The sequence below is a fragment of the Poecilia latipinna genome, unplaced genomic scaffold (genome assembly GCF_001443285.1).
Source record: "Poecilia latipinna isolate Pla-1442-1.1 unplaced genomic scaffold, P_latipinna-1.0 Scaffold1645, whole genome shotgun sequence".
Classification (NCBI taxonomy): domain Eukaryota; kingdom Metazoa; phylum Chordata; class Actinopteri; order Cyprinodontiformes; family Poeciliidae; genus Poecilia; species Poecilia latipinna.
The window spans coordinates 126,939-153,346 of record NW_015114261.1 but is presented as its reverse complement, the minus strand read 5'-3'; the positions used below and the strand labels follow the sequence as shown (position 1 = coordinate 153,346).

At 40.7% G+C, this 26,408-nt stretch overlaps 3 protein-coding genes across 3 annotated transcripts; 1 reads left to right on the top strand and 2 right to left on the bottom strand.

The window, feature by feature from the left end:
* The first annotated feature begins 741 nt into the window (after positions 1 to 741).
* Positions 742 to 6,048, top strand: LOC106964243 (fucolectin-1-like). Its single transcript, XM_015059641.1, has 6 exons — positions 742 to 1,322; positions 1,480 to 1,513; positions 1,762 to 1,791; positions 1,888 to 2,179; positions 3,804 to 3,949; positions 4,856 to 6,048. The coding sequence occupies exons 2-6, from the start codon at positions 1,480 to 1,482 to the stop codon at positions 5,182 to 5,184; spliced, it is 831 nt and encodes a 276-aa protein (XP_014915127.1). The 5' UTR covers positions 742 to 1,322; the 3' UTR covers positions 5,185 to 6,048.
* A 711-nt stretch (positions 6,049 to 6,759) lies between these two features.
* On the bottom strand, positions 6,760 to 9,783 carry LOC106964241 (fucolectin-1-like). Its single transcript, XM_015059638.1, has 5 exons — positions 9,123 to 9,783; positions 8,843 to 8,869; positions 8,375 to 8,684; positions 7,601 to 7,746; positions 6,760 to 7,353 (listed from the first exon to the last, which is right to left on the bottom strand). The coding sequence occupies exons 1-5, from the start codon at positions 9,154 to 9,156 to the stop codon at positions 7,004 to 7,006; spliced, it is 867 nt and encodes a 288-aa protein (XP_014915124.1). The 5' UTR covers positions 9,157 to 9,783; the 3' UTR covers positions 6,760 to 7,003.
* A 2,061-nt stretch (positions 9,784 to 11,844) lies between these two features.
* zhx1 (zinc fingers and homeoboxes 1) lies at positions 11,845 to 26,134 on the bottom strand. The gene is made up of 8 exons (XM_015059654.1): positions 25,305 to 26,134; positions 23,047 to 23,348; positions 22,060 to 22,544; positions 20,687 to 20,905; positions 20,373 to 20,588; positions 19,482 to 19,646; positions 18,025 to 19,266; positions 11,845 to 16,946 (listed from the first exon to the last, which is right to left on the bottom strand). Exons 2-8 carry the CDS (start codon positions 23,243 to 23,245, stop codon positions 16,659 to 16,661), a joined length of 2,814 nt encoding a protein of 937 aa, XP_014915140.1. The 5' UTR covers positions 23,246 to 23,348; positions 25,305 to 26,134; the 3' UTR covers positions 11,845 to 16,658.
* Between the last annotated feature and the right edge of the window lie 274 nt (positions 26,135 to 26,408).

Here is a 26,408-nt window from a genome sequence, read left to right as displayed (position 1 = left end):
AGATGCAAATACTTTGCGTTTTGCAGAAGGTGTTGTATGAATAAAGGCTTTCACTCACTCCTCTGTTCTTCCTGTTTCAGAGTTATTACTTTTTGCTCACATTTAAACATCCATCCTTCTATGATCTTACATGTTTATCCCTGGTGGGGTCATGAGGGCTGCTGGTGCCTATATTCAGAGGTCAACGGGCGAGAGGCGGGGCATATCCTGGACAGGTTGCCAGTCTGTCGCAGGGCAACACAGAGACAGACAGGCCAAACAACCATATACACACACACTCACACCGAACGAGAATTTAGAGAGAGAGGTCAACCTGACAGTCATGTTTTTGGACTGTGGGAGGAAACCAGAGTACCTGGAGAGAACCCACCATGCACAGGGAGAATATGCAAACTTTTTGAAGAACATTGATTTCATTGAGGCAGATTTTTAAGTGCAGTTTTTCCTGACCTCATCAAGCACCGTTTGGTCTATTTGGGTGCAAACTGTGTGAGAAGCTTTCATTTTTGTGGGAACCAGTTTATTGTAATCAAATACTGACTTTCACAATGTCTCTGTGTCGTCCTGTTACTCATCTTGTGCAAAATAGCATTTAAGGATCTGTGATATTGGAACCACTAGAGGGAGCCAGAGGACATGTTTTATTTATTTTTTATTTTTTAGGTGACAGATTTCCAGGCTTGAGTATTTCTGCCAGATGGTGACATTTTGTTGTGCTATTAACAACACTAGTATCAGTCAATAAATAGTTAATAATATAATTATCTAAAATTGTTATGTACACAGACTGAAAGTGGCTTCGTTCACATCTACTGCTGCCATTGCTAAAGCTAGGACTACAATCTAAACCAGCGCAGAAACATGATGTCATTGATCACAACTTCTCATTCTGTACATTGACCCAGTAAAAAAAAAAAAAACATTCTACTGGAGGAATCCAAGTGAATGGGAGAAAGCTGGCGACATACATTGCACATGAGAAAGTTTTATTTTTCTTCAATATTCCTATTTTTGCATTGATTATAGAATGGCTTCTTACAAAGGTTTTGGGAGTCACTCAGTCCTTTTCAAAGTTCATGTGAAAACTCTAAAGTTCCTAAGAAACAGATGAGCTCTTCATCAGAGCTGCTGATGAAGAGTGTTGTCGTTATTATTATATATTTCTTGTTTCACTGATGCAAATCAGATGCAGAAAACTGACCTCTGCAGAAACAACTTCTCATTTGCATCAGGGTTTCTCATAATATAAAATAAATGTTGGGCTGTGGCTGACAGAGAGGATCAGATGCACATAGGCTGAGAGTGAGCAACATCCTGCCAAGGTGAGTGGAGGGAATGTGAGCTAAAAAGAAAGATATTCTATGTTTTTAATAATCAATCGGTACAAAACTGTACTTTCTAATTTGAATGTAATTATTTGTAGAAAATTGTTAGTAAGTGATTTCACAAAACTAATGACAAAATATTTTTCTACTTAAGATGATGTGGACACTGTTATCCATCTTACTGATTGGTAAGTCATTTTATTTACTAAAACATCAGTTTAGTCTGGTACTGATGATTCAAACTATTATAATGTTGCATCTAAGTGATCAAAAAAGTCCAGTTTTACAGTGAATGAGCTCAACAACAACATGAAACTAAATGACAACACTAAAGAGTAAAACTAGTGTGAGAATGTGGTGATTATTTCAAAATTAACTTCAAGTCGGTCAATAAATAAAAATCAGACTTTCAACATATGTCTCTGGCACTTCACAGGAAGGCTTTGTGAAACTGAGCAGACAGCAGGTGAGGCTAAAATAACATTGCTGAACTCTAGAAACTGAACTTATGTAATTCATGGATTGTAAAAGTAACGATCAGTTCTTCTTTTTTCATTCCCAGATGTCTGCAGCACACAGAACATCAATCTGACTGACAAGGAAGCATCTCAGTCTTCAGTCTACACTAATATTAGTAGCATACCGTTCACTGGTGACAGAGCCTTTAATGGGAATCGCTCCACATGTGCTCACACCCTGCAGCAGAACAAGGCCTGGTGGAGAATTGACCTGAAGGCTGTTTACAATATTTCCTGTATGTCTGTATTTAATCCAACCGATTATAATACTGACTTGTCAGGAGCTCAGATCTACATTGGGAACTCTCTGCAGAACAACGGCACCAAGAACACACTGTAAGAACATCCTGTTTCCTTAATGAAAATGATGTCACATTTTGATACCTCAAAAGAGAAATTATGGTTTTAATGATCAATTTCATGCACATTTTGCTTCCTTTCTTTGTTAAATGTTTTACAGAAGGGATTTCTCATCCAAAGCTATTTTTAAACCTGGATTTGAATTTCAGTGCTTTGCTCAAATTTGTTTACATGCACTCACCAGCCACTGGTAGTGAGGGGGTTGGACCCAATTTTTGCCTTCAGAAATGCTTTTATCCTTCTTGGCATAAATTCAACAGGGTCCTGGAAACATTCCTCAGAGAGTCTGGTCCATATTTGCACATTTTGGATGTGCATGGCTGCACATCCAAAATGCAAATCTTCCGTTCCACCACATCCTAAAGGTTCTCTATTGGACTGAGATCTGGTGACTGTGGAGGCCATTGGAGTTCAGTGAACTCACTGTTGGGTTCAAGAAACCAGTCTGACATGATTGGCGCTTTATGACATGGTGCGTTATCCTGCTGGAAGTAGCCATCAGAAGATGGGTACACTGTGGTCATAAAGGGATGGACGTGGTCAGCAACAATACTCTGGTAGGTTGTGGCGTTGACGCGATGCTCAGCTGGTACTAGTGGGCCCAAAGTGTGGCAGGAAAATATCCCTCACACCATTTCACCACCAGCAGCAGCCTGAACCATTGATACAAGGCAGGACGAATCCATGCTTTCGTGTTGTTGATGCCAATTTCTGACCCAACCATCCGAATGTCGCAGCAGAAATCGAGACTCATCAGACCAGGCAACGTTTTTCCAATCTTCTATTGTCCAGATTTGGTGAGTCTGTGTGAATTGTAGCCTCAGTTTCCTGTTCTTAGCTGACAGGAGCGGCACTCGGTGTGGTCTTCTGCTGCTGTAGCCCATCCACCTCAAGGTTCAACATGTTGTGCATTCAGAGATGCTCTTCTGCATACCTCGGTTGTAACGAGTGGTTATTTGAGTTACTGTTGCCATTTATCAACTGGAACCCTGTCTGGCCATTCTCCTTTGACCTCTGGCATCAACAACGCATTGCACCCACAGAATTGCTGCTCACTGGATATTTTCTCTTTTTTCGATCATTCCCTGTAAACCCTAGAGATGGTTGTGCACAAATATCCCAGTAGATCTGCAGTTTCTGAAATACTCAGACCAGCCTGTCTGGCTCCAACAACCCTGCCACGTTGAAAGTCACTTAAATCACCTTTCTTCCTCATTCTGATGCTCAGTTTGAACTGCAGCAGATCGTCTTGGCCATGTCTACAGGCCTGAATGCATTGAGTTGCTGCCATGTGGTTTTCCACTACAACGTTTGCCTTAATGAGCAGTTGGACAGGTGTACCTAATAAAGTGGCCGGTGAGTGCATATGTCATAGTAGTGTCAATACTTTGACAAATTCTGACAGTTTCAGAAAGCTAGAAGGTCTGACATTTTTCAAAAGGTTTCCTTTTGAGTTACTTTGATTTCTTCCCAACATGGAGTCATAACAAACTCTCTGCTTTCCTTGGTGGCTCCACCTTCTGCATCTCCATTTTCAAAACCACTCAGTTGTATTCATTGTCAGCTCAGTTCTCTGTTGTTTTTTTTTTCTCTTGTTCAGGGTTTTCAACGTCACAAGCTTCCAAACAGGTCAGATAAATGTCTTCAAATTTCCCACATCGGTGTCTGGGCGCTACGTCACCGTGATCAAACCAGAAAACAAATTCTTGGTTCTTTGTGAGGTGAACATCACTGGCACAGAGCTCGGTATGTTTCATTTAAATCTCAGGCAAATAAATTCATTACAGGCTGAAGATGGTTTGACGCTTTTAAATTCATCCATTAATTTTCAAACAAAGACGAAAAATGTTTTGGTCTCAGTTTTTGTCATGTGTGCTAATACAATATATAGATACTATTTTATTTATTTGCACATGTTGGGCGTGTGCTCATTTTCTCACTTTAAAGTGCTGCATTAATCTGTCTGTGAAATGTTCTGTCAGAGAAAAGATGTTTTTATCCTGATGCACTTTGTCATCCAGTAAAATGCAATTATTTGACTGAACCATGTTCATAATTCTAATATTCTACTAACAGAGATTTATACACACTCTTTATAGGCAGGAACAGATTTTTCTTCTTTTAAAGTGAAAGACTAATATAATTTAAGCCTTGTTGTCAATTTTCAATCAAGATTTTTCATACAAGCAGAAATATATACATACACTCTTACTAAACTTTTAACAAATGTCCCGTCTGCAAGCTGCATGTTGATCACATAGTTTTTTTTGTCTCTGTTTACAAGCTTCTGTGATAATTATTGCTGACATTTCACCACTCTTCCTGATAGAAACAGGAGACTTTTATCAAGCTGGTTGGTTTTCTGGCAGATATTCTGACTTTCATTAGACTTGAAGGTCGGCTGCTTTCATTCTGATGTCTGTTTCTTTGTCCTGCTGGAACAACCAGCTGTCTCAAAGTTTCAACCATCTCACCCAAACTTTCTCTTTTAATTAACAAGACTCAAGCTAAAATGGAAGTTAGTGGAACAGCAGCATCTCTGAATGCAGTGATGTAACTAAATCCTATTCCAGATTGCTAAAATGTGCACCATTTATTATTCTAATACGGACAAAATTGTAAATATATCCTCTCTACCCCTTTCCTTACCAGAATCTCCCTTTAAGCTGATTGACACAAACAAGACCTGGGAAGAAGCTCTGTCCTACTGCAGAGGTAACCACAGAGGTCTGGCCTCCATCTTGGATGAACAGATGCAGACCTTTGCTGAGCTGGAGGCTGAGAAAGCCAACAGTCCCTTCGTGTGGTTCGGCCTTCGCTACGACTGCAGCCTAGAGTCCTGGTTCTGGGTGGATGATTGTAATGTTGGTTCTGGTGTCAAAGATTGTGACACCAGTGGAGCCATGGAGACAGAAGAACAGCATCGCTGGTTCAACAAGTCTGGTGATGAAAAGTTCAGTTTCATCTGCGCATTGAAATAACACTGCAAACAGATTTTATTTACTCCATCAGTTCTTTCTCATGAAGAAAGAAAAGCTTCTGTCTCTGATTTGTTTGTGTGATGTGGACAGCACCTTGTCCTCTTATCCTTGAGAAGATGTTCTCTCCTCTCTAGTGTTTCCTGTTCTACACTGAGATTCTTCTTCCTTCCTGACTTCATTAAACAAAGCTCTGGTTGAGAGCAAACACTGTTAGAAACTTTAGTTTATACAAGAACCAGAAGATATTTGCATGTTTGTTTGTTTTTTGTAATTAAAGACAAACTTTCACAATTTCTTTGATATGCATCATATATTATGCAAAACAGCAAAACAGGATATGATGATTACATAAAACAGCAACTGCAACCACATGGTGCTTAAAAGTAGAAATTATTTATAGGCCAATCAAAATTTCTGACTCACTTTGCTCTGTTAATTCCTATGTCTTACTATTACCATTATTGATAACTTATTATTGTTATCTTACTATTATTATTATTATTAGGGGTTTTTTTCCCTCTCTGTTTTTTATTTTAATCATTTTTATATAACACATGTTAAGAAGAATTTATAGATGTACTTTGTTGTTAACTATTCTGATGCTGTATGTCTGGTTGTTATTTACAGTCGTCATTTCTATTATTATCATCCATAGATTTTCTTGTCTTGTCATAAGAGTTAGTTTGTAGCAATTTTGTCTATGTAATATAATGTATTTGTTGGCTCTTTAGCACCGTATATTTAACACTTACATAAATATTATAACATGGTTTTAATTAAAGGTTTTGATAATTATTAAGTCGGTAAGTAAGTAGCAGTAAACAAATGGTTTTGTTCTTGGTTATGTATGCACATGTTCTCTCTATACTATTGATTGCTTGTTTTAAAAAATCTGTTTGAAATAAATGAATAAATAAAGTAGAAAAATATTTGAATGAAACAGCTTAGTGGCATTTTTATTTGAATTCCTTTTTGTGATTGTTTTAGCTTAAAATGACTGATTTTGCACCACTTTTTTTCTAATGGTTACAGATTTTCTTCAGCTTTATATTTTTCATATCAGTCTTACAAAAATAAGTTGAAATTCCTCCACATAATCTTCACATCCCTTCTCTTTTTTCTCATCAAATTGTAATCCTCATTTAAGCCAGGAAGGTCCTGCATCATCATACTGCTGAAGTACTGGAATACTCAACATTTAGCTAACATTATCTGCATGCAGCAGCATTACTTTACTAACTCAGTTTATCTGGAAGAAAACTAACAAGTGTTTTGGCTCTGGCTTATTGCTGAACATGACACATAAGATAATATTAAGGCATTCTGACACTGTTCTTTCACAAATATACAAAACAGCATTTGGGGCCCTGCCAGAGCCAATGAGGAAATAGTTGGTCCATTGCAGAAGCAAACACCTACGCACGCCGAATGGTTGCCATGGGAGATTTAACCTGTGGAATGATTATTTATTCCCTAAACATGAATGAAAGAATCAAAGAAACACTCCAGATATGATTCTGATGAGGGAATAACTTTATAACATGAAATAAAGCTCAAAAAAACAGATTTTCCATTCCAGCAAGAAGGTAATAAATAAATCTGCCAGGGATGAGAACATATTTAATTTATCCAGGGACTTCCTAAATTAATTAGTCAAATTTACACAGATCGTAAAAATGTCAGAGATTAGAGAAATAGTCTACAATATAGAACAATACAGAAAAACAAACACACTAAGTGATGCAACAACACAAGATGTGATTGTTTTTTTGAATGATTCACTGAAAGTAAAGCTATGGTAACTCAGATGTTACAGCTCTTAGTTTACAGCACAGATAAAATTAAACTTTTCATGATCAGACTTGCTGAACCACAAATGGTCTCCTTCTTTCTCCATGGCTCCACTGGTGTCACAGTTTTCTTCTGGTTTGCCATAACTCCAGCGTTTAAACTCTACTTCACTGTCATCAACCCAGAACCAGTATTGGAGGGAGGAGCCGTAGTGAAGTCCGATCCACACAAAGGGACTTTTGGCTTTCTCAGCCTCCAGCTCAGCAAAGGTCTGCATCTGTTCATCCAAGATGGAGGCCAGACCTCTGTGGTTACCTCTGCAGTAGGACAGAGCTTCTTCCCAGGTCTTGTTTTGGTCAATCAGTAGAAAAGGTGAAGCTTAAAAAAGAAAATTAATTAAAGTCAATCATAGCCAGTGAATTATGATAAAATGACAACATTGAATCCTAACATTCCACAACACGGGTGATAAAAATAAGGTGTTGTTATGCAGCAACATGTAAATTATTACAGTAACCCAATATATTTGCATTAGTCAACAGCTTGACCGTTCCTCTGAAAGGTGAAATTATTACATGTTATGTAGTTTATTGATGGTGAGAGTTGATGAACATGGATCACTTACCCATTTTTGTTCCAGTGATTGTCATGTCACAGAGAGCCATGTATTTTTCTTCTGGTATGATCACAGTGACGTATCGCCCCGACACTGAAGTAGAGAACTCATAGACATTGGTCTGACCCGTTTTGAAGGCTGTGATGTTTTTAACCCTGGATAAGAGAGAGAAAATTAAAGTTGACAAGACAAAATAAACTCTTCAAAGCAGGAAGTTGAAACTAGAAATTAGATTTAACTTCACATTTATCCCAATGTAAAGGCGTTTGGTTATTCACCGCTGCAGGCTACACCAGGTCCTTTGGATCCGACCTTGACTGAGTGTTGGTTTATTTGACTCAGTTCTATTATGTGTAATGGAAATACAGCTACTGCTGCCTGCTGTCCTTTGAGTTAGTTTTTTTCTTTTGTTAGTCAAGCCAGTTATTTGATTGTGTTTGTTTCTTCTTAGTATACAGTATGTCAGGGTGGACTAACTGTTTTTCTTTTTTTTTTTGTTTGTATGTCCTGTGGTTTTGTTTTCGGGTCACTTTGTGTCAAATGTTAGTGGATTAACAACAGATGGATAAAGTTTAATGGGAAACCCCCTTATCTGAGAAGCAATAAATATTGTTAATCAACTTTAATCTCTGTTGATTATTACCTCTTGGCTCTTCGGAGCATAACAACCAAATGATTAAATATGTATTTTGAAGATCAGAAAAAGAATGACTGCATTGGATGAAACACATGAAAAAGACTCAAATGTAAAATAAATCAGTTTAAGGTAATTGAAACTCTTACAGCTTGTTGTTGGTGCTGAAGTTCTGATGAGAGTTCCCGATGTAGATCTTGGCACCTGATATGTCTGGTGTAGATCTATACCATTTGTCATCATTAAAAATAGAGATGCAGGTAATGTTGTAAACACCCTGCAGGTCTACAGTCCACCAGGAGTTAGTCAGATATTCGGTGTAAGAACATGTTGAATGATACTCATCAAAGGCTCTGTAAGCACTGTATTTTGTGAAGAACCCATCATAGGTTGTAGACTGGTATGCTTTCTTGTCCCTCAGATTTATATTTGGTGTGTTGCAGCCATCTGTGAATGAACCTTTCAAAATACAGAGAATTTAACTTCAATGTGTTGATCTTCACATGACAATCATTTTACGGCTTATTTGTCTTCATATGAGAGTTATCTACAATAAAACTATGACATGAAAAGTTAAATATTAAATGGATATCAAAGAAAAAACACATTGAACCTACTTGAGCCATCACTTGCACACAGCCTTCCTGCAGAGAAAAATGAAAAAAATAAAGTTTTATAGTGGAAAATGTCAAAGCCATTTTCAGATTGAATACAGTCATTAATACTCATAAACTTCTGCTTCAGACCCTGAAATTAAACTCTTATTATGAAGTTTGGGATTATTTTTGCTGTGGGATAAAGTAGGAGGTCACTGACAGTAAAACTAAACTGTTAGGGCTTTTTAAAAAATATTTATAGTATTAAAATGTCAAACTATAAAGTAAATGAGCAGCTTACCAATCAGAGAGATGAAGAACAGAATCCACAACATCTTTGGAGGACAAACAAACTAAAATGACTTTTTCTTCACTAAACTATATTCAGACCAGAGGATGTTCCCTGATTCCTCCTCCTCTACTAATAAGTAAAATAAGAGTCAGTTTGGGTTGATGTAGCTTCTCTCCTCTTTCAGCGGGTTTGTCTCTCTAAGCTCATGTAGATGAGATCCAGTTTCATGTTTTATAATGGAGGGTTTCAAATTACACAACTGTATAACATATACTAATCCATGGTTACTGCTGTTTGTTTTTGTATCTAATTTGCATTAGATCCTAACAACCTTAACAGAGAGAGCTTGTGTGGGACAAAGTGAGACGTGTCAACTCTTAAATGCAATATATAAGAAAATAAATAATAATCATAAAATACATGATCTATAACTTTTATAAAACATTTGTACTTGCAAGGAGAATCCATGAAATAACACAAGACATAGGGAATACAGCAAATAGATTCACACACAGGACAGTTGCAAACGTATTCTGGCCTTCATTGTATAGGAAACAGAGAGGAAATGGGAGAGGACAAGCAGCAAAGATCTTAAAGTTGGAAATCAGAGTCCAGACGGCTGCATAACGGCCCAACTTGTTTGTCTCATTTAAATGTTTCAGATTATGAAAATATTCTAATATTATACTCATTATAAAAAAACAAACAAACTGGCATTTGCATTCTCCTTCATCAAAACAAAAACTAACTCAGTTTAGGTTTAGGTCATGATACCCACACCAACCTCCGCAGATGGTCCTCGCTTCAAATTGATGCTCATAATAGAAATGCAAAGATGTTCCAAAGTTCAGTCAACTCTTGTTGTGTCAAGAGATGCAAAGTTCAGTCAACTTTGGAACATCTTTACTTAACTTTTGCATCTTATTTCCATCAGCTCCCAAAATAAGAATAAGAAATGTGGCACTGTGCTTGTTTTGTTGTGTCAAGAGATGCAAATACTTTGCGTTTTGCAGAAGGCGTTGTATGAATAAGGGCTTTCACTCACTCCTCTGCTCTTCCTGTTTCTGAGTTATTACTTTTTGATCAATCTAAACATTAAACATGATCTTACACAAGAGGCGGGGTACACCATGGACAACAGAGCAGAGCAACACAGAGATGGACAGGATAAACACACCCAATCAATCGATCAATCAATCTGACAGTCATGTTTTTGGATGGTGGGAGGAAGCCGGAGTACCCGGATGCATACACACAGGGAGAACATGCAAACTCCATGCAGAAAGACCCCAGACCGGGAATTGAACCCAGGACCTTCTTGGTGCAACGCAACAGCTCTACTAGCTGCATCACTGTGCAGCCCCCACATTTAAACAGATCCACTTTATGGACAAATATATGAGTGACAGCAGCTTAATGGTATTTAATTTGATCAAAGAGAACTTTAATGAACTGAACCCAGGTTCTAAATGCTTCATGATGTCAGTCATTTATTAATATAAATATGACTGGATTCATGGGTATTAAAGCTCAGAGGGAGATTTTATTCTGAAGGCTGTAATACAGAACATTAAATTACAAAGTGCATCAGTGGAGCTCGTAGCAGAAACCGGTTATGAACTGTTCGATGAAACAACCACTAGAGGGAGCCAGAGGACATGTCTAATTATAGATCAGGCTGTTGAATTTCTTCCAGATGATAATGGTGACAATTAAGGTCAAGTTCTGTATTTAACAAGACATTACAGTTAAGTCATAACCTTGGCCGATTTAGATTCTAAATTTTAATTCAATCAAAAGGTTTGTTTCTGATAGGTAATCAGATGGGCATCTCTCATAAGGTAGAAATGAAATGACGGACCAGAAAAAATTGGGTATTAAACATTATTTATACTTTTCTCAGTAATCAGTAGAACAAAGGTTAGACAGCACTTTATGAACATAAACTGTGATATCTGCAAATATTAACTTAATAACTCAGGTTAACCTGAACCTTTGCATCTGATTTCATGTTCTGATACTGTTCCAAGAAATGTTATCTATGTCCTCTTTACCGGTTTCATGGAAGCCGGGTCGGCAACAAGCTGTTCATTCACATCTTTGTTCTTCTAAATGTTCAGGCTTTTATTAGATTCCATGTGAAAATCTGCAATATAATTTTAACCAATGATGCTGTTTTATTTTTAACATCACTGTAAAAAATATACGCTGACCATTTCTGTGCTACACACAAGAGAAAAATGTTCAAAAGGAGTTTTCTCCTGATAACAAGTCATATTTTCTCTATATAATATTGACTGGTTATTCAATATGAAAGTTTATGCAAAGTAAGAGACTAAATAAAAACAAAAGGACCTCTTTATATAGTATTTCATTTTCCTCAATAGCCTGAATAAACCGCATTAGTAGAACTGACCTGTTATTTATCTTTACTTATCAACATATTGTTTTTTGATTTGAAGTAATATTAATGTTTCTTAATGATCCGGCCAGAGTCTCTCAACTAGATGAATAAGTTTAGGATTCACTGTTTGATTTGATATATTTCTGTATATAAACTGTATTATTATTTTACACAAAGTGCAATGAAATGACATTTGTTTTGAACTAATGATTTACAACTAAGCAGAAATGAACTGAATTACTGATGAGAAATAAATCTGTGTTCAGCTTTAGAAGCAAACTATGAAAATTTTAAGAGCAAACGTGAAAAAGAAAACAGCACTCAAAGTGGTTTTAAAAAGACATTTTACTTTGTTTGTACATGGTTGACCCTCTGACAGGATGGACCCGGGGTTCGTCTAAAGATGACCGATTGCTGTGAGGATCGTTCCACCATCTAGCCGTCTAAATTAAACAGGTGAGGACTACAGCAGAAGTACAGTAAAGGGTACAGAAATGACACAGCAGGTAAACGGTTCAGATCACAATGTTCGCTCTTAGACCATCAGCACAAAGTTAACTGGGATACATGATGAGGGCCGGGGACAGAATCACGACGCGGTGAACAAATATGGCACCTGGACAGACCAAACGTTGCAGGAGTCAGTCTGTTCAACATCTATTCACTGAATGTCTATAAGCGATGTGACGACAATATTTTTTATTTTTTTTTGTATTTACAGAAGCGGACACGGCCATTCGGGACAGATTATTGTGAAAAGGAAATAGCACACAGTAAAACGGTGAGGGCTGGAGACCTGGGAGCAGGAGGCCTAACCTGTGGACTAAACCACTCTCTGTCTGCGTGAACGTCTAGAGAGTCGAACACTTCTGAAACGGTACCAGGCGTTTGTTGACATGACACGTGGCAGCTCCACGTAGAGAGATCGTTCTGCTGTAAACTGTAATTCATAGCATATTCTCACCGCAGGAACCTTTTACCTCTGCCGTTTCCACTGAGGGAACCAGGATGGAATCACATTACCAGAGTAGAAATCTACTGCCCGGGTAGAGAGGTAGCGCTTCTTTCTGTATGTATTCAGAACCAATTACAGTCGAGTCACATAAATGCATCAAGCATGGAGACGGACGGCGGGTTGTAGACTGCTGGAAAACGGCCGTGCCGCTGCCTTCTTCCTCTTTGCGCTTGCTCCCTGGCTAACGAAATGATTCACAGCAGCAAGTACACCAGCACAGAGCGCGTACGTCTGTAAATAAGGAGAAAGCTGTGTTTTTATTTTGGCCGTCTCCATAGCGATATCTGAGAATCCAGCTGGATCCTGCAGCTGGCAGAGCGCTAACGCCTTAGCAGGTTCTGTTCTCATGAAGATGTTGCTTTATCCATATCATCTGGACTGGGGAAAGAAAATGCTGTTTTGTCTTTATATTCAAATTGAAAGTGAATATTTGCTGGTAATACTAACTGATACATGAGGAATAATTTCTATTTTTGCTTGCAAACATTCAAGCCAAGCTGTATGTTCAAAATGCATTGGTAAAATCAGCTTAGAGGAATATGAATTAAATTAAGCATGGATATTTGGGTTTAGAGAGAGCAGCTCAAAAACATGTTTTAGTAAAGTTTAAATGGCTTACAGAGTTCATAATGCTAGGTAAAAGGGAAGCTGGGAAGTTCTGCTGCACCATGATTGCATTACTTATTTAAAACTGAAATAATTTTAGCATATTACGAATGTCTAATGGCTTTGATTTTACTTCTGTTTCAGAATGTAACGACTTTGGAAGAAATGCTTACAAGTAAAGGCAGCAGAATAAACCCCTGGGTTGGTATCGGTGTGACTGAAGAGTGAAATGTCTGACCAGTTGGTCAGCAGCACAGGAGTGCCATGGGAACGGTCCTCACACCACTCTTTTTACTCTGTAAACTAATCTTTCCAGTACAAGTCAGACTCCTGTCATCTGCAGAAATACTCAGACAATGCCTCCATTACCAGATGGATCAGAAATGGACAAGAAGCTGAGTACAAAGAGCTGGTGGATCACTTTGTGGCATGGTGTGGTAACAATCATCTCATCTTGAAATGTGAACAAAACACGGGGATGCCTGTGGATTTATAGAGAAACAGGAATCTATTCAAAGACTTTACTTTACAGGTTTGTTGTAAAGAATGCAATCTTTGAGGCCAACGTCTGCCGTGGGTTGATATCTGCATCCACAGACGAACAAATCTGAATCAGCGATTGAGTTTGAATGCTGCTTGAAAACAATAAGTATTGCCTCTTTGTATATGGTAACAAAAAGCCTAAAAGCTTCATTTACATCAATACAATGGTTTTGAACTCATCGCTGGAAACACACTCAAGAAAAAGACAGAGGATATCTAAAAGGTTCCTGGAAAATACTGGAAGTACTTGGAGGAAATGGTTCAGAGTAACACAGTGGAAAGGTACCTTTTTATGTTTGCATCAAAGGAGTTAACTTTGATATTAAACAAATGTCTCTAGAGTCATGATCATGACAATTAACTCATTGTTGAAGTCTGATAAGAAAAATGTATCAGGTATTATTGAAACCACAAAAGCAGCTTAGCCCTGATCAGACTGTCCCAAGTCCACCAACCTCACATTTCGTATGTACAACATGAGATGTTTGTTCTGGCTATCGCATGCAACATATGACAAAAGTACACTTCAACATTACAGGTTATTCATGTCATGGACAGGCACTTGTCACTGAACGACAAAATGCATAAAGTCAGCTCTCTGTCAGTTCCTAAAATCAAGATAAATTACAGCCAACAGTCAAAAGTCTGTTCAAAAACGAGATCATATAAACGCCGTGAGGGAAACCGAACGTTTCCATGTCTGGCTGTGACAAGTGCCTGGCGACAAAATACAAGTAGCTTCGTTAAAAGACTTAAAAAGCAGACTTTCTGAAATCCGTTTCAGGTTCCGGTCATCTTCTAATGTCGGAGGAAAGCAGAGTTTGAACATTATTTAGTCTGAAGAAAACGTGTTTAAGAAGGGTTTTTTTTTGTTTTTTTTTTTAATTTTCACATTGAAGAGTTCATGAACTCGAGTTCAAAACAAGTGTAGGAGCCGTGTAGGCACGAAGGTTTAGCCATCGGAGTCACCGACGAACAGTAGTTGGGACAGCTTTTAGATCGTCGTACCGTTTCTTTTTAAAGCAGTAAACGGGGGCGTCGTTTGGTAGATTTTCCACAGAAAAGAGGAGGCCGTCCTGCTTCTTCATCACAACTGAGACCGTCCTCTTTGTTTACTGGAACAGTTTTTCAGTCTTTTGGTTTCTGGTTCCCCAGGGTGTCAAGTCTGTGACAAAAGGGAACTCAACAGAACGCTGCTGGGACGTGCACATCATGAGTCTAGTCACGGGTCTGACAAAAAAGACTCAATAAAAAGGCATAAGGAGTCATCAAGGGGCGAACGGAGCAATAACAAAACAAGCTCCTATCATTTAAAGCGAAACAGTCAACAAAAACAACTTTTAGGCTTCGTCAAATCGACAGGTTATCAAAACGCAGGGCTAATAATACAACATTATTTTTAGTGCAGAAAAAATGGTGCATGATTGTTCTTTTCTTTTTTTTTGAGCAGTTACAAATGTCCAGCTCTTTAAAACACGTGGTATATAAATAGAAAAATCAATACACTGATTATATCCCTTCATGTGTGAAAACAGAAGGAATATAAAAGGCAAAATACTGGTTAGTCATAAAAAACAGGGTTGGTCTCTCAGAGCCATTTCATGGTATAATGTGAGACTTAAGGTGCCTAATCAAGTGGAAAAAGTGCAAACTTTTAAAGATGAGTTTAAGTGCTTTAGGTTGGGGGCTGGGGGGAAGGTTTCAGTGCAGAATGGGTTCAGATTATAATTTCAAATACTGTTAAACAGTTTCTTCTTACAGTATGGGTCAGGACACAAAGATCTACACATCGCGAGTCAGTCACTTTGTTCTTATTAGAATCGTGACATGATCTTTTTATGCCTGATTTCACTAGATTTAAACCTCACAGTGGGCTTTGCTTTGTTCTCCAGTGTCTCCTGCCACAAATTGCCGTCTTGCATGGGAGGCACCACTTTCAGCTTTGGCACAGCATGTTTACTGTTTGAATCTAAGAATCTCTTTTTAAAAAAGGGTCAAAAAAGCACATGGCATATATATATATATTTTTTTTTATCAAAAAGTGGAAAAAAAGAAAGGAAAATGTTCAAAAACATCATCAGCAGTTCAATTCACACACATTCAGTGGCGTCGCCGCCGTTCAAATTTGCAGGTGTTCAGTTAAAAACTCGTAATAATATCGATGAAGCGGTAAGGCGGTATAAAGGGAAAACATTCCGTACTATTTAAAAGCGTTTTAGCATTTGCATTCATGCAGCATCTGGCTACTCGTTTTATTGCCAAGTGAAGCCTCAGCCTCGGACTAAAATGTCATCGCAACTCCTGGTGAAGCATAAAACCAAACAGCCGTTTTAAATGAATTTCAGACGCTAGAATAAATATCCACAACGAATCCTGGATTTAGATTCATGATTTAGTCCTAATGTCGCATTTTGATGCGACTCAGACTTAACTTTAAATCTAACGCGCTTTAACGTCGGCGTGACGAAATTGTTGTCGGTTTCGGAAAGCAGGAAGTGTGAGCTTTAACGTAAAAATTTGTGGTTTTCTGTCAGTCTTTAAACTTGATTATCAGAGATCAAACACAGATAATTGTAGCTGATGATTTGACTACCTTCACAATCCTGAAGAAGATAGATTTTCCCATGTGCTTTCCACTATACATACCAGGTTTCCTAGCTAGCTAGTTTTTGCTTTAATCTGTTATTTCTGAATGATATATAGTGGGAGTTTTCATTCTCAGCTCAGTTTTAACACTTTTTTTTTCTTTTAAAGTTAATTTTGCAGCAGCTGCTTTATGACCTCTGTCAAAGTTTGATCTTGACCTAAAGCTAATAATTGGTGTATTATTACTCTCATGTGGACTTGACTGGACAGTGAAATAGTTCTTGTTCATGCACGTCAGTGGCAAGCAAACAAGGACACAAATAAAACTTAATTTACCTAACTGACCGGTATCGGCCTAACTCAAGTCAATTTTCAGGCCAAATGTCAGTCTTTAGTCTTCGGAAAGGGACAAGCTTTTCCTGACGCTACGTGACGGCTCCCAAACCTCACTGTCGTCCGTTTCGTCGCCGTCGTCCTCCTCGTCGTCTTCATCGTCCTCCTCGTCTCCCGCTCCTGCGCCCGCCGGCTCCTCGGTGTTCTCCGATCTCTCTCCATGCGTCTCCTCCTCGTCGTCCCGCGCAGCTTTGTCCCCGCCCGTTCTCCCCGCAGCTCCGGGCTCCAGGAAGGGATCCAACCCCAAGTCCAAGCGCCGCTGGACCTCAGCAAACCACTCCCTCACCTTTTCACAGACAGAGACACAGCTTAAAATGTCAAATAAGACGTGGAACGAGTGCAACATATTTTCTTTCATTTGGACCAGCAGGGTGACATCTCATACTGCCGGAATGAAAATGCAACGTCAGAAGACTGACGGTCACTGGTTGCGTCACAAGAGCAACTCCCTTAAAATATTACGGCTCATAATTTTTAAAAAGTCAAAACAGCACATTTGTAAGGACAATGGCAGACCGTAGAATGTTCTCTTTTATCGGGTTGTGTTCAGTTTATGTCGCATAGCGATCACATCGCACTACTTTTTGAACTTTGGGGCCCCATAATTACCTAGAGCTGTTACTCAATATTAACGGAAAACTACCCAAACCGAGTAGAGTTGAGCCAAGACGAGCTTGTGCACTGCTAGCTAACAGCAAAAAGGTCATTACTAATATTAAATATTAGTTCTAATTCTTTGAAAAGAGGTTCTACTAGGCTACCTGTAATAGTTGTCTGCTGTAGGAATATGTCCAATTACAATACGTTTATAAAGAATTGAAGAAACTCCCCGGGTAGCTGAAGCCCGAGAGTTAGCCAAACTCCGGTCCATGTTAAGGAGAAGTTAGCCATTTAAAATACCTGAACAGGTTAATTTTCACTGGATGTAGCTCAATACTGCAAAAAAGATAAAACATTTTCTACTGAAGAAAGTCCTTGTTAGCTAAAGCTAGGTGTGATAAGGCGGCATCAGTCGGCCAGATTTTGTCGTGAAAGACAAAATGTGGAAAAAGCAGAAGTGTCTCTTTAACGTGTCATATCCTGTTTTTGCATAGTTAAGCACTAGTTTAACAAGTTTTTGTTTTCCAGTATTTGAATCAGGAAGGGAAAAGATGGAATGGTGCTCTAACCAACTTTGTGTTATTTCAGCTTACAATTGTTTAACCACTCCTATAGTGTGTATAGAGTTTTGAACATTCATTACTAATAATTAAAGCGACATAATAAAAGAAAGAACAATAAAAAAAAAATCCCATACCCCATTTTGACACCCTATTTATGCATTTAGCTTCTGGGTATTTTCTTTTAAAATCTCCGTCGCCCACCTGTTCGTAGCTCATGTTGGTCTTGGTGACCAGCTCATCCAGGTCTTGCTCGCTGAGGAAGTGGTGCTTCAGGTAATACTCCTTCAGGATTTCCCGCCCAGTCTTGAATTTCTTTGATGGCGGGGATCTTTTGACATCTGCGCTGGAAGAGGAGGAGGACCTCTTTGGCTGCTTCCTGGTTTTGGACCGCCCCCAGCCGCGATTCCGACCACGCCTTTTCCGACCGCTGCCCCCCGTTTTGCCGCCGCCGCCTCCTTCGCTCGGTCCCTCGACGTTGCCACTTTGGTACTGGAAGAACCACTTCAGGTTCCCGTTTTTCCAGGAGTACCGAGAGTCCCCGAACCAGCTGACGATGTAATGGCGGGGAAGGCCGCTCTCCTCTGCCAGCTGGTCGTACTCCTCCGGCGTGGGCCACTGCGTCCGCACAAAGGCACTTTTTAGAATGTGGAGCTGCTCTGGAGTCTTTTTGCTTTTCTCTTTAAGGTCTTTCTTGCTGCAGCCGCCGCCGGACAGCTGCTTGCTGCGACCTCCTGGAGGAGTCTGACTCCCCTTTCGAGACGAGGAGGCAGACGGAGGAGAGTTGCTTGAGCCTCCTAGTTCACCTGCTTCCTCTGCCTTCGAGTTATCCGTTTCGATCTTTCCTCCCTCGGACGACTCTGGCGAGGACGTACTCGCGGTGGGGACTTTCCGCCTTTCGTTGAACCAGGCGTCGATCTCCCTCCGAGTCAGCTTGGTTTCTGTCCTCAGACGACTCAGTTCTTCGTCCGACGGCATGCTGCTCTTTTCGAAGCTCTCCTCCAGCACCACCAGCTGCTCGGGAGTCTTCTCCTTAAACTTCTGCAAAGTGAAGTCTGGGAAGGGGTTCCAGGTCTTGACTCGGGTCTCTTTCTCCTTCTCCTTCACAGGGGAAGTGCTCGGAGGGTGAGGGGACGCGGGGGTCTCGTCGCTCGAGTCGATGACTATAGGGGTGTTGGCAGCGCTGCTCGAACTGCTCCCCCCTCGCCCCCCTCCGTCGTGGAAAACAATCACGTGGCTGTTCTTGGAGTTGCGCTGGTTGTAGCGGGTGTCGCTGAACCACTTTTTGATCTCGCCCTTCGTCAGGTTGGTGAGCTTCATCAGCCGGGCGATCTCCGCGTCCGAGGCGAAGTGGTTCTTCAGGTAGCTGGCTTTCAGCTCCGCCAGCTGCTCTTTGGATTTCTTAGGTCTCAGACTGAACGAGTCAGCACTGAGGGCTGAGTTCTCCTTGGAGAGGGAGGGGGAAAAAGTTAGCCATCAACATGGTGCTCCTGTTGTGTCATTTTACACAATAAGGTAGCAAACGGGAAAAAGGCAAATGATGTAAACTCTAAACAAGGCGTTAGTGCAACGTTTAAGAAACACCAGTGTAATTAGATGGTGAAAATCCTAAATCTGCTACTAAAACAGCAAGCGCATCCGGATGTAAAAGGTTTCCCAACCTGGGGAGACAGAGAGGGAGGCTGGACTGTGGTAGCCCGTTTTAGCTCACTGTTTGTCGGCGTGGACTGACAGGAAACTCTGCTGGAGCTCTGAGACTGACTGGGCAAACCTGCCACAGTCAACGTGATTGGACTAGTCACTGGAAGATTCCCACCTGGACCAACCTGTGGTAAACAAATACAGAGATCACTGTGTCTGGCTCTCATGCATGTTTTACGACTATACAGCAACAAACATCGTTATGTTTTAGCAGGATTTAATGTCACACACCATCAAAAATAATGCATAATTGTGAAAGGAGCATGTATTAAAGGGAAGTATTATCTGTTTTCATACCGCACAGTGCCATTTTATAGCATAATCAAGTAACTACATTACCCTGTGTTATAAAAATGTTCTATATATATATATATATGTGTGTCTTTAAAAACTCCTGCTCTTTCTGAAACTCCACTTTCAGGAAGTCGTCACAACAAGTCTCCTCTGTTAAACCTTTAACGACGTTTTTACCAGTGTTTCACTGAGAAGTAGCTCGCGTGATGAGCTCAGGAGATGCGCAGTTCCACTAGGTGTTAGTGCTAATTGCTGCTGGCTAGTCTGAAGGAACTGAGTGGGGCAGGGCTACTCTGAAAGGCGGAAGCTTGGAAACTGGGAAAGTGAAGCTCCAAGGAGGCGGTCAGTCCACCCAGGCATTTTGCACAGCTGAATGGTTGCCACGGGAAATTAAAGGATTCCTCAAACACGCATGAAAGAATCAAGGCAACGCTCCAGGTATGTTTTCTTAAGCTCAAGCTCGGTCCAGCTGAGACATTGTTCACACAGCAAGCTTGAAATCCAGAGCTGCATCCCCGCTCATTGAAATGCGGAACATTCTTTCTTTCTTTGCCTACCTGTGTAAACACAAGGCCAGGTTGGCCCACAATCTGACAGGTCTGCAGGATGGACTGCAGGCCGTTCGCCGCAGCGGACAGCTGGTGCGCGGGGATGACGGTGATGGTTTGAGGCACTGTGTGCACGGTCCCATTAAACTGCTTCCTCCTGGCCTCCTCCACTTCCTCTGGAGTCCAGCTGACGCCGTGCTTCAGACGCTGGGCCGAGAACCACACCTGCGCACAGATCGAATGTCTCTAGTTCAAGCAAGACAGGAAAAAAAACAACAACAAAAAAAACACTTTTGATGATGAAAAACAATGTGATCTTTTACCTTGATCTGCTCTTCTGTGAACTGCGTCTGTGATGCCAGGCTGCTTATTTCTGCCAGGGAGGGGTAAGGAAACTTCCTGTAAGTGTTGATCAGAAGAGGGTTGGAGTCCATAGCTGCACTGTAGGAGGGGATGCTGCTCAGAGGAATCAGCAGCTGGGACTGAGAGACGGCCGCTGCTGCGGCTGCTGCACTCTGCTGGGCCTGGAACGCTGAAAGCACCTGGCATGGCGGCAGAGAGGGCGAACACCGTTAAACACAGCAGCTGCTGCAGATGTTTGCTATTCAGTATCAAAGGTGTGAACTAAAGGTGTCGTCCCTGAACAGGACACCGACTCAGCTGGGAATTACCTGTCCTTTTCCCAAGGCTCAAAGTGAGTTTTTAGGGGGCTGGTGGCATGCAACACATTTCCCTACAACAGAGCACTGCACAAATATTCATAAGCCTAGTAGTTTTTCCGCATTTCGTCATGTTACAACCACAAACTTTGACGGATTTTATCAGGATTGTATGAAACGGTTCCAATGTGAATCAAAACACAAATACTAATTCTAACCAAATTTTAGAGCTGTAACTAACGGTTATTTAAGTAATCGATTAATCTATTGATTATTCTGACATTAACCAATTAATTGGATTTAAAAAAAAATCTGCATATTTTTCAGATTTAAATAATTTAATTCCTTTTCTAAATAAGAAAATAAATATTTTGTTACCTAAAATTCAATAGCAGTATTCATTTAGTGTACACTTGATCATTTGTAGCAAAGGATGCTTCTGCAGCAAAAAAAAAAAAAAAAAAATTACTTCTACGATCAACATGTTAAATGCTCGGCTCTTTCTGCTCGACTTAACAACATAGTGCAGCGATGATCTTTAAATAACCGACTGATAACTGGACAGCAAACGGTGCTGAGAAGATTTGTTTTTCAGAATTTGAGGTAGGCAAAGCTAACTGTGTATGTCACTTGAGGAGTTTTGGGTAAAATATAAGTGTATTTTTATCTTGAACGCAAAATTTGTATATTTTTGAACAGATTTATCTTAATACAATGTTAAATCAGTTTTTTTTGTTTTTGTTTTTTTTTTAAGCAAAATGGCCTATTTTTGAGTCTGAATACTCCAGCTAACGATTAGTTGATAACTAAAGTAGTTGTCAATTATTTCAATAATCGATTAATCCCAATTAATGTGATTAATCGTTTCAGCCCTAAACACCACATATCAGTTTTCTTCTACTAGAACGTCTCTCACAAAAAAAAAAAAAAAAAATCCCAGTAAAAAGAAAGCTGTGGATGTGAAGTGATAAATTTGAAGCGGTATGAACACTTCATGTTTAAATAAAGAAGCAGTAAATCTTTGAGGTTTTCTCTACCTGTGCCAGACCAGCAGGCAGAACTGTGGGGTTTAAAATGGAAGATTTTCTCAGCTGCTCTGACGGTGGGCTGACCAGCAGGCCCCCTCCTCCGAACTTCATGGAGTTGTGCAGCAGCTTCTCCACGGGCGTCATCGGTCCGAGCGGGGCTTCGATGGGCTCCTGCTCCCCTCCCAGTTCCCCGTCTCCTCCTCCTCCTCCTCCTCCTCCTCCCCCCACGCCCTCCCCCGCTCCCTCATCAGAGGATTTGAGGGAAACGGCGATCCTCTTGGGTTCGGACTTGGTCTTCATCCTCATGATCGGGGTCTTGCTCAGGGAGATGGCCGAAGCCGCAGCCGAGTCCGCTCCTCCCGCCCCGGCCGAGTCGCTCTGCGGCTCCTGCGCGGTCTGATCGCAACTCGGGTCCTCCGGCGAATCTTTCGGTCTGGACTTCAGTGTGGAGCCGACGACTTTAAGGTCGTCGGCGCTGGAGACGCCGGCTTCATCTGCAGGGGGGAAATAATAATAATGTTCTGAACTTATTTTCATTTGGGGCCTATTTAGCTTAGGTTATTAAAAAAATGGCTTGATTATAAAATGAGTCAAAAGCACTTTTCATGTTTTTAGGTTTACAAATAAAGTTCTCAAACTTTTTTTCACACAAAAGGAATGAACACAATTTTTCAATAGTACGTATAATTTTTAATAGAAAAAAAGCTCATACTTGGCAAGCAAAAGACAAAAAAATTTACTTTTTAAAGAGAATATTCTTTCTTATTACATGAAAACAACTAGTGTTTTTATTAACACTAATTTTATAGCATGATATTTCTGGATCCGCAGGTTGAAAACGCCTGGTCTAGAGGGCCACAGAAAATATCTACGGCGGGCCGGATTTGGCCCGCAGGCCATAAGTTTGACATGTTCTACCCTGTTCATATTCGTATCTTAGTTCTCTAAGTCTGAGTAACAAAGATCCACAACCACTCAGTTCTGTGAGGGCCTCACCTGAATCCGGTGGAGTGGGAACAACTACCACCGCCTGGCCAAGCTCCTCCGTCGCCTCCTTCCCCTTCCTCTCCTCCTCCTCCTCATCCCCTGCCTCGTCCTCCTTTGTTCTCTCCGTCTTCTCCTCTACGGCTTCCTGCTCCACCACGTCCGAAGGCAGCACCATGCAGGGCGTGGTGGACTTCCGGCGGCTCGACATCTTCGATTCAGACTGACTCGTACTCGTGTTGCGGCCGAGCTGTCCAGGTTCACATATTGCAGGTCAGTGAGTTGATGAGCTGGATTCTTGGAATCCCGTTTCTCTGAATGGAAAACACAAATAAAGGGAACATCTTAAGGTCGTATACATGCCTCCCCCTCGCCGGGATTCAGTAATCGAATTCATGATTCCTTAATTTCCTGCAATGGCTTGGAAACTGTGTGGGAGTGGACGTGAGTGTAACATAGTAGGTGTTTCAAGGTTTTATGCAGGTTTCACCAACTCAAATGTAAGATTTTCTCTTTTAACACCGTCTCAGTACTATTATGAATGAAATTTCAGAACTGCGCCGTGACAGAAACGTACCAAAGAGGAAATCGCAAATAAATAAACTGCACAGGTTGGCAGCAGAAGTGAACCATTGGCCAAGATGAAGAGCGTCCAGCCAACTGGCCATAAATCTGCACTGACTAAACTTTTCAGCCTCTGACATGCTGGATACCGTAGAGGAAAACTGAGTAGGCCGTCAAAACTGTAATACGTCTTCATATTATTAGGTTTAAGTTATTTCTTTGCACGGAAAACCTGATTTTCACGTCTGCATTTAAAGCGCCAAAGCTGCACTTTAAGTAGCATCTAAACGTACATCTAAAAAAAATATGAAGTTCAATATTTTTTAGGAAACACAATAATGGGGACGACTGCTGTCCAGAAGACCGTCAATGACGGAGGATAAACCACAGAAGAAGCTGGTTGTTCACAGAGTGCTGTATCCAAGCATATTCACGGAAAGTTGAGTGGAAGGATAACTGCAGCTTTGAGAGGACAGTAAATAGAAATCCATTCAAGAAAATAGGGTAAATAGGGAAGCTTCATAGGCTGGCGTCACAGCAAGAGCCACTTCTGTACCAGAGGCAGGGTCAGCAGCCTTTTACCTGGGCTAAGGAGAAAATAACTGGACTGTTGCTCTGTGATCTTAAGCATTATTTTCATTTGGAAATGAAGTTTGCATTTTGTTTGGAAATCCAGGTGCCAGAGTCTGTGGGAAGAGTGGAGAGGCAAAGAATCCACGTCGCTTGAGGTCAAGTGTGAAGTTTCCACAGTCAGGCTACCAAAAGCTGGTTTAATGAGTGTGGTGTCACTGTGATTTATTGGCCAGCAAACTGGTCTGACTTGAACCCCCATAAAGAATCTATAAGGTTATTGTCAAGAGAGAGACGAGAAACACCAGGTCCAAGAGATGCAGATGACCTGAAGGCAGATCTGGGCTTCCATCAAACCTCAGGAGACCCACAGGGCTGACTTCATCCACTCCACACCACATCGATGCAGTAATTTATGTAAAAAGAGGCCCAACCAAGTACTGAGTGAATAGAAATTAACATACTTTAGAATTTTCTATTTAATATACAATTTTCTATTGATCTTGTAATGTTATATTCTAATTTTCTGAAACACTGAATATTGGTTTTTCGCAACATGTGAGGAAAAAAAAAATCGGACACAAAGTCTTGAAACCTTGTGTCTTTATATGATTTTCACTTCATGAAAAGACAACAAAATATTCGACTTTTTTTATTTTATTTTTTACAAAATTCAATTGTTTTATATTCATAGTTCAGGCCAGTGTGGTATAGCCTAAGTAATAAGCATAGATATTTGTTTAGGAGGCTGTTTGGAGAAATACTGCAGAGCCCCTTCACTGCTCCATCCACATGACCAATGTGTAAAACCAATGCCTTTATAAACACTGTAAAGTGCTTTGGGACACATTTTTATCACTTAACGGCGTTAAAATGTATCACTGGTTATAAATATATAACTACTGTGCGTTCACACAGCTCTGCTACCACTGAGAGGTTTTAACACCAGCACCTCGAAAATGTGGAGGTGTCAGCTAGCTCATTTGTTATTATTAAAGTAACAATAAAGCATTACCATATGTTACAAAGACAACACGAAAGGCTGTTTTTCAGCGACACAGGAGCGTTTTAATGCGGCGGGCCAACTAGCCCGTGTTAGCCGGGCCGGTCATTATGAGGTCTGGCGGTAAACTTACAAGAACTACAGTAATGTGCACTGTGTTGCTACCAGGCTGTAGAGGCGAAGCGAGGAGTGATTTCCTGGGTCTCGGCAGAGCAGCCTCCAGGTGCTCCCTGTCGGTATCCGTCGGTGTTGCTTTCTCCTCGGGCTAAGCATTCAGCCCGGCCGCGGCGGCTGCGGCGTTTACGTGAGTTATTAAAGCAGCTGGATCTCCCTAAAAAATGAAATAAAATAGAGCCAGCCGAGACAGACGGACCGCTTTAACGGCTACAGCCCTCCTCTGCTGATGCTGGAAACACCGGACATCTCTCTGCTGGTCCGAGCAGGTTATCTCCCACCAGAAAGCGGCTCCTCATAAAAGTTCACCCGGCCACAAGACGGCTCGTCTTAGCTGCTCATAAAAAGGGCCGCCCGGTGCTTTGTTTTTTGATGACCTATTTCTCAAATATTTTAACGGCTGATTTTTTTTTTTTTTTAATGATCAAACAGCGTCATCATTCAATGTAATACGTCTTGACGTCATTCCGCGGCGACTTTCGGGGAATCTTAAAAATGTTAGCAGTTAATGGAAAAAATGCCCACTTTAATGCAAATACGGACCGTATTTCAGAATAAGGCAGTCACAGTGGGCTCGGAGAGGGCGCTGGGTGTTGGACAATCAGCGCAAAGGGTCGTAAACGCGTTCGTTTCCGATTCGGCTGGGTGCCAAAATGTCCTTAAATGACCTGCGAGGGGAAATATGAGAAGCTACTTAAGGACACGCTGCTAGTTTCAGCCAAGGTGATCCTCCTGGCTGCTGCTTTTCATTACATTAGGCTGGCTGCCTCGGTCTGTTTAATAGGATATTTTAAAAACAACACCAAAAAAAGAGTACACTAAAGTTAGCATACGGTGCTTCGCAAAAGTATTCACAACCTTTAAACTTTTCCTCATTTTGGCAACCTAACCTTAGGTATTTTAGAAAGATTTAGCGTGATGGACCAACACAATGTACAACATCATTGTGCAGTGGAAGGGGAAAAAAACTATTATAAGCATTTACAAATATGGAAATCTGAAAAGTGTGGCATGCATTTCTATTCTGCCTCCTTTGCTGTGATGCTTTGATCTGTTGAAACCA

Bases quoted from the DNA above. Each gene is read 5' to 3' on its own strand.
- LOC106964243 (XM_015059641.1), top strand. From the start codon at position 1,480: ATGATGTGGACACTGTTATCCATCTTACTGATTG. The intron at 2,180-3,803 runs GTAAGAACATCC...TCTCTTGTTCAG, and splicing joins AACGGCACCAAGAACACACT to GGTTTTCAACGTCACAAGCT. The intron at 3,950-4,855 runs GTATGTTTCATT...TTTCCTTACCAG, and splicing joins CATCACTGGCACAGAGCTCG to AATCTCCCTTTAAGCTGATT.
- LOC106964241 (XM_015059638.1), bottom strand. From the start codon at position 9,156: ATGTTGTGGATTCTGTTCTTCATCTCTCTGATTG. The intron at 8,870-9,122 runs GTAAGCTGCTCA...TTTTCTCTGCAG, and splicing joins GTTCTTCATCTCTCTGATTG to GAAGGCTGTGTGCAAGTGAT. The intron at 7,747-8,374 runs GTAAGAGTTTCA...TCTCTTATCCAG, and splicing joins TTCAGCACCAACAACAAGCT to GGTTAAAAACATCACAGCCT.
- zhx1 (XM_015059654.1), bottom strand. From the start codon at position 23,245: ATGTCGAGCCGCCGGAAGTCCACCACGCCCTGCATGGTGCTGCCTTCG. The intron at 20,906-22,059 runs GTAGAGAAAACC...CCGCCATGCCAG, and splicing joins TGCCTGCTGGTCTGGCACAG to GTGCTTTCAGCGTTCCAGGC. The intron at 19,267-19,481 runs GTTGGGAAACCT...TCCCTCTCCAAG, and splicing joins CTCCCTCTCTGTCTCCCCAG to GAGAACTCAGCCCTCAGTGC.